Source organism: Morone saxatilis, unplaced genomic scaffold (genome assembly GCF_004916995.1).
Source record: "Morone saxatilis isolate NCDOM2014 unplaced genomic scaffold, NCSU_SB_2.0 Contig9, whole genome shotgun sequence".
NCBI lineage: Eukaryota > Metazoa > Chordata > Actinopteri > Moronidae > Morone > Morone saxatilis.
The window spans coordinates 17938140-17949379 of record NW_023340268.1 but is presented as its reverse complement, the minus strand read 5'-3'; the positions used below and the strand labels follow the sequence as shown (position 1 = coordinate 17949379).

Here is an 11240-nt window from a genome sequence, read left to right as displayed (position 1 = left end):
TTATTCTGAGTATCTAGAACAATGCAAATTAAAATGTTCACCATTTTTTTCTCATCGGAATGCTCCGATTAGTGATGCAGGCTGCAGAGCACATTATGCACGGGAATTATTAGATATGTGGGCGAATTAGAAGACATTTGATCGCCTAGGTCACCATAGATTAATCTTTCTTTGGAAGCCAAAGCCCTGTGAGTTAGTTTGCCTTAAATAGATAAACGTTTATTCGGATGCTGAGCAGTTTTTACTGCCACTGCTTTTCTCCAATTGCTAAACAATACACGAGTACACACCAGCAAATTGTTTGTTGCCATTGGCAGCGTACCAGCTGTACACCTCTAGTGAACGGCTGCAGCGAAGTACCCATTGGAGGATTTTTTTTGTGGAGCGTGAAAAACGGAAACTTCGATCCCGGATGCGTCACTGTTACCTGTGCACCCTTTATGTTATGGTGAACTGGAAGGTTTCTTTATGTGCTGTGTGCTGTCGTGTGGTGTTGTGTGTGTGTTGTTTTTTAGTGCTGTGTGTGTGTGTGGTTTGTGTTGTGTCGAGGTTCAGCGCTTGCTGCCAATTTTCTCCTGAATTACCATAATAGCATGCACTGACCTTTAATGTGCAATGAGGGATTTTTAGCAATCATAATAGCTAAATGAATCTTTTTATCTAATCTGTCTGCTTGTATGCAACCTGTATGATTGTTTTTTTTGTTATGCAGTCGCCTTCCAAGTTCTAAGCAATTAGTTTAGTGAGTACAATGTTATCATAACATATTTGACTGATGGCCCACGCATCAAAAATAGAACCCAAGTTGTAATAAACTGCAGGAAGAAAGAGAGCTACTTCTTTAATTTAAAGAAAAGGAACCCGACATTAGCATAATTTTGTCTTGTTTTCAGAAGTGTAGGATTTAATGTAGATGAAAAGATTGATATTTTTGCACAGTGACTCCAGCTGCCCAGCTTATTTCATGATTGCAGTGACATTTACCTCCCATCCTCCTACCCATTCCTCCCAAGCAGATAAAGCAGCTCTGTCTCTCTCTCCTGTCTCGTCTGCACTTTACTCTCATGACACTTCATCTTCATTTGTCGTTTGTCTCTCTCTCCCGAACTCCCTCTCTTCTTTGACAGCCACCGGGCTGTCATTTATATGCAAATACTCATATTTGATTGGGGGAAAAAAAAAAAAAAAACAATGTTAAAAACTGATGAAAGTATAAGGCTTGTATTATATAGTTTTCTATTTGTCACCAAATCCCATTGATAGACTGAAACCAACACTTTACTAAGATCGGTAACCCTGTTTGTGCCACCCAATGTCAATCAGCTCCTGCTGAAATCGTTACACATTTTAACGCAAACAGGAGTGAACAGTGCATTTTTGGGCGACTAGTTTTAGCCACAGACCGAGTTTTGGTGTGCTATTAGAGTATTTAGGATTTAATTATTTATATGTATAGGTTTATATGTTAAATACACGTGTAGAGAAATACAATGTGGCGTTCTGCTAAGGCAATGCTAAAAGACAAGTATGAAACATAAAGACATATAAAAAGGTATAAAACTTCCAAATACAAAATGATAGATATATGTAGAAAGGAAAAAAATCCATATGACAGAAGTGCAGATTTGCAATGTGTAGAGCAGTGCAGTGGAACATAATGAGTTAGACAAGGATATATAAAAATGTCAGAGTTCATCACCCTGATGGCCAGAGGAGACTCAGAAGCTTTTTCTGAGTCTCTCTGCGTTGGCGTTTTCCAGAGCACAGAAACTGAAATAATCTATTGCAGTGGTGGTGGGGATCCTTCATAATTCTACTTGCTCTTGTTCTGCACCTCCCTTATGCTTTTATTTCTAGTTGTTTCGATTATTGTAATTCCCTTTTAACTGGATTTCTCGAAAAGTCCATACGAACACTACAGCTAGTTCAGAGTCTTTTATACTAACTACAACTAGGAAAATGGATCACATCACTCTACTGCTGAATACACTGCACTGCACTTTCAGTTGCATATGTGAAGCACTTCAGACAGCATATTTGCATGAAAGGTGCTACATAAATGAAGTTGAGTTGAGTTCTGGTGTAAAAGTGCAGCAAATGGAGAGGCCAAGTAACGGCCTCCGGAGGTGATCAATCTCATCACAAGTGTCCCATCCATTCTCAGGGGTGTATAGTTCCTCTGCTGCTTCCTCAAACAATCCAAAACCAGCTACTTGGTATTGCTGACATTCAGTAAGAGGTTGTTGGCTTTGAACCATAGTGACAGGTCCCTCATCTCTTCAAGGGAGCTACCTTTACAACAGCAGGACTACTGTGCCAGTGTTTATGGAGCCACAAAGAAATATGGTCAGTTATACACAGGTAATACTTGTTAGTGAGATCAATTCATTGTTCTTTTTAGTCTTTTCTCGGATTTGTTGACAAAAAGAAAAATATAGAATATCACAGCCGTATCCTTAATGACAGCAGAATTAATAAAGTTATGACATAATCAAGATTTTAAACTTGCCAAAATGGTGTGAGATGAAGTAAATCTAAACATCCTCTAGAGAACGTGTGAAATGTGTGTGAAGACTGAGACTAATTAAGACAAAGTATCAGTTTTGCCATGAGGGTCATAATGAAGAGGCCTGGGATAATGAACATAATACAAATATTTTTCAGAGTAAGAGCTGCACGGGAGGCGGGCGCATCTTCTTGGCTGAGTTAAAGTGTATCAAATAATCAAATTACTAAATAAATAGAAATAAGATGCTTTTTTCAATTAGTAACGCAAGTACTTGATGTCTTACTATTACCTACTTCTTCTCTTACCCCAGTGCTTTTTTTTCCCTGGACTTTAGTACTAAGGTCACTTAGCTTAAGGTAGGTGTTGCTCCTTAGCTTTTCCCTTTAAAGTCTGGCTCAAATAGTGATTGTAATACTTCCTCCACAGCAGTCTGATCCTCCCAGACCTGTCTGTATGACTAAAGCTTCAGTCTCTCCTAATTAAGATCCCTCAGTTTGGCTGCAAACTGCCTTTTGTCTCTGGGATAATAATATACACAAAGTCCGGGCAGAGGTCAACAGGATTACTTCAAGACATTCAATTCATTTGAGTCGTGGGATAAATGGGTTGCCGTGACCCACTGCTCCACTTTTACACCGGCAACCACAAACTGAATAACTGCACAAAAAAGCGCTTGGCATAGTGGAGGCACATTATTCCCTCTGATTCACTCCATTCATAGAAAGACAACAAAGACTATAAAGAAAGAGCTATTGGGGGGGAAAAAAATTCTAGTGATGTTGGGATGGGAAGGGACAAAGACATTTTTCACTTTGACTGTAACTCAATACTTTGAATCAGCTTTCTTTTCCGAAACCCAGTCGACAATTTCCATCTGGGAGGAAATGGAGGACACAGGAAGCTGTATTACACTAACAATACTGACCTGTAAACAGTGGTATTGGGTTTGGAGGTGATTGAATGGAATGAATTATGGTTAGGTTAGTAATTAGGACTACTACACTAAAGTAAGGCTTCTAACAGTTGACAGTAGTACTCAACTTTACCTGGAAATGAACCATAGCTATCCAGAGCACAGCTGGAGACACAAACACACAGTAAATTGAGGACAGATGAAAGTTTAGCTATCAAATTATTTCTTAGTTATTGTGTAATTTCTCTACATTTATCCCTTCATTTTTTCACTATCTTTACAATCAGGGACAGGAGGATTTGTGTTCTGCAGTACACAGAAATCATCAGTAAGTGGCGCTGCAATGCCAAGCAGTATGAGAATGAACTACAGTATACTGAAGGATTTGACAAGGCAGAGTTTGGTGGTGTAGTATTTTATCTTAACAAGCAGCAGAGAGAATCAACTAGGAATAATTTCACTTTTTCTGCTTTCTCTCTCTCACTATTAAGGTAAATATCTCACCTGGAGAAGGCATCATCCAAACCATCTTCTATTTCCTGGAAGAAGAAGAAAAATCTTTGCTTAATTCACCCAGTTCATACATATGTAGTCTGGAGCAAACAAGTTACTTCATATAACTACATGTAAGACCTTATGTATGACCTATAAAGACTATTTTAAGTTTTAAGCTTGTCCATAGATATATAGCACCAGAGGAGGATCTTACCCAGGCAGGGTTATTGTTGGCCTCAGAAGGCCTGTGATTATCCAGCTGATCCTCCTCTACATTCCCATTGGTCTCCACCGCCACGTTCCCACTGTCCTCAAAGTCCAATAGGTTGTCTGTGGCAACATCTACTTGAGAGGAGAAGAAAAGGACAACTCATTCATGTTATAGCATACACAGGTAATCTGTCTACAGAATGTAAAATATTTAAAAAAGACAAAAAGTCTATAGCCATGCCAGTTAGCTGTCCTATAAGACAACTATCTGGCATGGCTTTAACACTAGTGGAGCAAAATATTTAAAAATTGGCTCATGGGAAGAAAGGCTTCTACCATAAATCCTTTATTTTTCTAGCAGGGGGGATAAGATAATAATGACAATGACATTGGAAACATTTATTAATTCTTTCTTTCCTGCAGTCATGCTATTGTAAAGGTAGAAGTGGAAGGTGGCTATTGGCTTTTGGTCTGTATTTGTGATCATTTCCTGTTATTTAAGGTATTTTATTGCCATATTATAAAGAACTAAAACAGACATGTTGGCAAGTTTTGTCTCTGTGTTTGATGGTTGTGTGTGCGTTACATGTGTGGACACTGGCATTGAAAAGAAAGAACCACATAAAAAGGAAGAAGAAAAAAAATCGATGTGTACACAGAGTATTTTGTGCATGTGTTCTTGTTTTTTTGTTTCACCTGTTCCCTTCAGGCTCCCCAAGCTGTTCGATCTCTCTGAATGGGAACTGCTGCCGGCCTCTCCAGCTGAACCAGACTTCACTCTTTTTCCTTTCTCTAGAATGGAGAGGAGATGTACAAAGACATAACACAATTATATCAAAAGCTATTTACGACAACTTTACAACTGATATCTACGTCCTTGGAGCATCAAGGCAGATTCAGTGCAAACACAAGCACACTGATAAGACAATTCCTTGAGATGGTCTGTGTGTCATTTCCAGTACATGGAGGGTGAAGAGTGCAGCACCTACCTTCTTTGGCTACTTGCCAGAGTTCAAATGCTACTGTGAAAGCCTGGGCTACTGTCAACGCCACTGCCTGAGCCTGGAGAACAGAAGAAAATACACTTTGTTACAGAGCACAGTTGAAAAAGAGTGCATTAGTGTTTACCAACCCCAGTGACACTCGGATAAGACGAATGATAGGCATGATGAAAGACTGAAGAGCTGCTACAGCAGAGGACAGAAGGAGGTCATCACCACTGTCTTCGTAACCATGATCAGACTGAAGCGAGTATTAAGGAAGTAGGGTATTATCATGCTATCCTGGGAGAGCAGGGGATGAGTGTGGAAGCAGGTAAGATGAGAGGAAAAGTGCCCTTCTGTTTTCAACACACAGGAGCACAGGAAGATGACAGACGCCTTGAGGAGCTTGCCTTCTAGGGTTTCCTCTTAAGAACGGGGGATGAGTGCAAAGGAGAGCTACGGAAGAGAAAGACTGAAGAAGAGCAGGGTGAACGGTGTCTATTCCAAAAAGTCAAAAATCACTGCACTGGATTTGAATCCATCTTCATCTTAAATTAAACAGAAAAACGCTGAGACTGTAGACCAACAACTCACCACTTTCCTCTTAGAGCAGAGGTAGGCGTGGCACTCCAGGGTCCCATTGAGGGTGTTTTGAGCGATATAAGCAAACACTTTATCATGCAGTTTGTCCACTGTGCAGTAGGATATTCTGCAGACCAGAGGTGACAGGTTAGAGAAACAGCACATGAAGAAGTCAAGGAGAGTTCACAGGGTGAGCCCCATGCCACGTCAACAACAGCTTCAGAAGAGCAACAGCACATTTATCTTGGACATTTATCTGCCAAACGTCTGCTGCTCTGCACATACCTGTATATGGAGACATTTTCCAGGGTTTTATTGGTCAAGCTGTCGCACAGGACGATTCCCTGAGGGGAAACCTTGAGAGCAACTTTCTGCGGCTTCTTCCCACTGGCTTTAGCCTGTACGGATACAATTATTAAAAGACAAGTTTGGTTTACAGTCAGTGTGTCAAACTATGGGATCAAGTACAGCACAAAGAGTGGCTTCAAAATTATTTAGACCAGTGTGTAGGATTTTGTGGCATCTACCAGTGCAGATCACCTTTTTCTTCCAAGGGTGAGAGAGAAACTACGGTGAGTGCGAAAAACATTTAAGGCCCTATCTAGTGCCAGTGTGGTTTTTCTTTTCTGGGCTACTGGAGAAACATTGGGGTTCAGTGTGGCGGACTCCATGGAAGGCAACCTATGAACCATCTGAACCATCTGAACCTCAAAACCTGATCTGTGTGGAGTGATCACAAGATTCTTTTAAGCTCTTACAGGGTTCCCACTTATTTTCCACAAGTTGTTCTTGACAATACAGGACAGCACTTACTCAAAATGGTGGTCAGCTTCTATGGGACACACTTTAATGGCACACTTGGCTGTCTGGTCTCAGCGGAGCATAAATAACATTTGAAATCGAGTCGAATTTATTTTACTTTAAAGAAAATGTATCTTCTTACGTATTAGCCGATTAAAAGATGAGGTAGAAAGCGTAGGATGCATGTTGTCAACCACAACAACAAATGTAAATTTGATCATTAATAACAGGCTGTAGAGTGTAGATATGATCGTTCAGCATTTCCAATACTTGAAATGAAAAAGGAGCATTTCTGCTTTGTGACCAATATGGATGGGAATGTACATTAATTCAAACTCAACTAAGGAATGACATGATCCTTTGTGATTTGGGAAATTCCACAAACCCTCGGCTTATTTAACATTCGAAAACCCACTGGATGAGCTTTGAATGTGATTCGGGGGATTAATATAAGCTGTTCTGGAAAAGTATGGATGCTGTAGAGACACAGTGCTCCAACAATGGCACTGTTTTATGTGTGAAACAAATGCATGTAGATTTACAGATAAATTAACATGTACAGATAGTTAAAGTAGTAGTAATCCTGTTGACTGTATGACATCCTGAATGACACCATCATTGTTACTCCAGCTCTCACCGTGGCAACAATCCTCTTTACTGCAGCGGCCGACAGCTCCTCTCCCTTGGGCTGGTCCACTAGTGTCATGCCCAGGTGACGGAGGTTAAACGTCATGCCCTCTAAGATGGTCTCCCGTGTGTCAGTCCAGTTCTCCGGAAGCTCTACAGAGAAGAACACATTTTCAAGGAAAAAGTGGGTCAACACATTGACCGTAAACTGTTCTGATAATCACGTTCTTGCTGTACCCGCTCGTCAAATTAAAAGACATCAAACATTTGTGGGTTATTTGCTGCTTTTCCCTTCCATTTCATGTTCCAAAATAAACAGTCGTGAGAACATTCAAAGAGCTTGAGAAAAACACAAATCAGAGGAAGTGTAAACAGCCCATGTTGAACTTAAAGTTGAGCCATTTCATCTGCTCGCTCCCTCAAGTGGAAAGGCAAAACAGGGTATCTAGGTCAGAGGTACTGTCGATGTAAAGTAAATATTTCAACTCCAAAAACAACTTATAGGGCCTGACAATAAAAAGGCAAAGCAGTTAGAAGAAAGCATACATGGCCTCTGACATACTGTGATAAGAGGAAAGTGTGTTTTCCCCGTTCTGATAAGAACATAACAGATCTCCCCCAAACTAGGCCATCGATGGGTCTCCAAAAAGTGCATTACTGTCTCGAGTGTTGTGTTAACTTTCAAAGAGTTCAAAGGTGGGCACGCTGATCTGCTCGCTGAAAGGGATCGAGGAGTGTAAAACCTCTAACTGCTGAAGGAACAGCTGCTGTCTCCATGTGGTTTCTTCTTATCAGTTTTTGTGTGGTGCCGGCTGGCCCTGACCCTCTGCCTGTGTTTACACTGATTTCCTCTGAGTAAGAAAAGGAGGGGGGCGGGGTTAGAGAAGGCAAGAGCAGAAAAACATCCCCATTACCTAGAAACTCATCCTGCTAGCATTCACCTCCTCTGGGATGTAGGGCATACCACATACTCATGCAGACACATGTTCACACATACACACGTGCTTGCACACTGTAAATGAAGGAGGACTGCAGCTGAAAGACTTTGTGTTATACTGAAAATAGGACTGAATATATACACATATATGTATATTATGTCAACCAATTTAATTACTTGTACTTACATCCGCACTTTAGCATTTAATGCTAATCTGTTCATACTGTAAATATCTTAACTTAATATCTTTGTGTATTCACTTCACTCCGTTCAGTTAATGCTATTCATACTGTATATACCCTGCTATCATGTTTTTTTTTTTAATATATCCCTGTATGCACATTACTCTGCACTGCTTTTTGCACTTCTGGTTAGAAGCTTAACTGCATTTCGTCGTCGTAATACTTTTACTTTGTGCAATGACTATAAAGCTGAATCTAATCTAATCTAAACTAAACTAATAGCCTAGAGGAAAGGAAATAGAGGAAAAGTCAGGGGATCACTAAAGCTGTTACGCCTCATCCTCTGGGGACCATGAAGGATTGTGCAACATTTCCTCACAATTCATCCTGTAGTTGACATATTTCAGTCTCACCACATACAACACACATACAACAAGTTCTTCTGTGCTCTTCTTCTGTGAAAAGCTTAAGCCTTGTTTTTCACTCCTCATGCCACAAGATGTAAAGTTACAAATTCACATGAGAGTGGTGGAACCAGGGATTGTTTGAGGCAATCTGCGGTAATGTTTGAGGCTCTGTAATGTCTGCATACTGGCTTTCATTATGACTGTAACTGGTGATTTGGCAAAGCACTTGTTGCTGTGAAAAAAGAATGATTGATATTTCCTGCCAACACCACAGACAAAGACACAAACAAGTTTTCGCATAATACAGTTTTTGCCTGGGTTTTGGACCCTGAAGCTGATAATTGCAGAGGTTCTGTTTTTAGGTTGAACCACCGTCCATAACACAATTCCAAAAATGACAAGTATTCACGGCCAATGCCTCTCAAACAGCAGAGAACATCATGGAACAACAAAAGTTTCCATTTAAGCCCAAAAGAAAATCATTCTTTTAACAGCTCTTTAAGTCGTCTGTGGAGCAGATTTAATTGCAGGTCTTACAGCCTGGTTATTAAAACCCTGTCACAGTATTCTGGAGTAACTGTGTGGGGTCAAAGCCATCATAATGGAGAAGGACAGCAGTGAATGGTCCTATTTTTAAAATAAAATGCCAGCACAGTTTTCAGTGCTGACAGAAGCTGCAGTTACTTTTATTTGATTCTGATTGAAATCATTTTGATTGAACTTTCCGGGTCAACTGTTTACATGGCGTGTGATCTGAGACGGCCTGGTGATTACGTGCGCCGATGCATTTCAATTTGAATAGCTGTGTGACATGCGCAAAAGTGGTGCCCATCATGCATCCGTCTTCCTCAGTGGCTACTAACCCATTCAGAAAGAAAGGCATGTGTTTCATGGACTTGTTTAAACAGGTTGTTACTTATTTTCTTACCTTCTAGCCGCCCAATAATGTTCAGTTCTTCAAGAGTTTGTATCAAAAACCATTTCCATTTTCTGGAAGTGGAGAAACGTACATCCCCACGCATTAACATCAAGACGGAGGGGATGCGCAGAAAGTATGCAGCCAGAAAGCAATCAGGTTGTTCACATGGTACCATCTTTCTTTTGGTCGGGCTATGAAGAGGAAATTATTCCTCTGGCTTGTTCATTCTGATTGAGGTGTTCGCACGGAGCATTTTTACTCTTTTGGGGCTTTTAAATCGCTTATATTGGGGACATTAGGCTCCATGTAAGCATAGCCGAAGTTGAGAGAACAGCTACAGTGCAGGTACCAGGCGCCGCTCAGGGAATGTGGAGGGCTTTGTGATCCGACGTTAGCAACGGCGACGCTCGAGAGGCAACAGCTGTGCGCACGTGTGAACTGAGACCGAGTGAAACCAGGTGACCCCGTTGTAAATACAGGTCGACCCCGCCATCTGTTACTGAAGAGATTATTTACTGGGTGTGGGAAAAAAAAAAAAAAAAAAGTTTTCTGCAGGGTAAGTTGAAGTGTTAAATGACAGAGGGAGAGAAAGACAGAAAGGGGTGGAAGTTTAAGAGGAAGATAAAACAATACTACAGGCCTCAGCTCCTTAGCCATCGATCAAATCCAACACTAATGGATGAGTGCAAGAAAAGCCTTTGTTGAACACCGTGACAACAAAACGTGCTGATCCAAAAGGGTCCAACTGACAGGCAATTCACGTCTGCGCTGATTTGTGTGTCTACAGCAAACACTGAATCACTGTGGAAACCACCAACTGTGGCCCTACAACTTAGGACCACTCCAAGACTCAGAGACAAATACACTAAAAAAAACAAACAAAAAAAAAGCCAACTTCTGCTACCATTTAACTTTTCTTTTCACTTTCACATCCACGCAGCTCCAAAATCTGTTTTCCAGGAATCCGATTTTATCTGAGTTGAGGTCAGGGTTTCTACTGATGCAGAAAAACTGAAAGAGATAATGTGTTGGTCTGGAAGTCTCTGAAGATGCAACTTTAAACAAACATTTCAGGGGCATTTAGCCTCACGTTCACTCAACAGGCTGTGGAGTTGATAGGCCAAACAAACAGAGCAGGATTCAAAGAAGAAGTTACTCGCTTCAATTGAATTCTCATTGCTACCAGAGAATTCATATTCATAATATTTTGTATTCTTGAATTTTGAGAAGACCTGCAGGTTTTTGATTCTGGGGAGACGCAATGCAAAGTTGAAGTCAACTGGTCCTAGCAGCCATGAAGGAGACCATCTTGTCAGTGGAGTATCTGGCTGAACAGTAGTGTGTGACTGCATCATGCCTGCAGTTGACGGAACACGGTTATCATTTCTACCGCCACGAGAACGACAGTTGGTCTAACTACCTGGTAGTCCACGTAGGATGCATGAGCAGTGTGTGACGGCTGCAGCTGGCACGCCTGAGGTGACCACACACAGAGCCTTTCAGCCATATCTTATACTGAGTTCGCCTTTGATACATGCAACACAATAAAAGCCCTGTTAACAAAATGAATGGATTCTGTCCACGGAAATGTGAAAAACATAATTTTTTCATTCTACAGACATATACATTAAAAAAAAGTAGTGAAACGCTTATATGTTGTTGGTATAATGTCGAC

General features: G+C 40.8%; 1 protein-coding gene across 2 annotated transcripts in view; it reads right to left on the bottom strand.

Moving 5' to 3' along the window:
• Positions 1-3926: 3926 nt before the first annotated feature.
• ldlrap1a (low density lipoprotein receptor adaptor protein 1a) overlaps positions 3927-11240 on the bottom strand; it is a gene marked incomplete at its 3' end in the record, with an annotated part of 9584 nt that continues 2270 nt past the window's right edge. Inside the window, 7 exon segments of one of the 2 annotated variants that reach the window (XM_035680820.1) lie at positions 3927-3961; positions 4132-4262; positions 4824-4919; positions 5117-5189; positions 5705-5819; positions 5978-6090; positions 7131-7273. In XM_035680820.1, the coding sequence (XP_035536713.1) occupies positions 3927-3961; positions 4132-4262; positions 4824-4919; positions 5117-5189; positions 5705-5819; positions 5978-6090; positions 7131-7273 (706 nt within the window). 2 annotated transcript variants of the gene reach the window in all.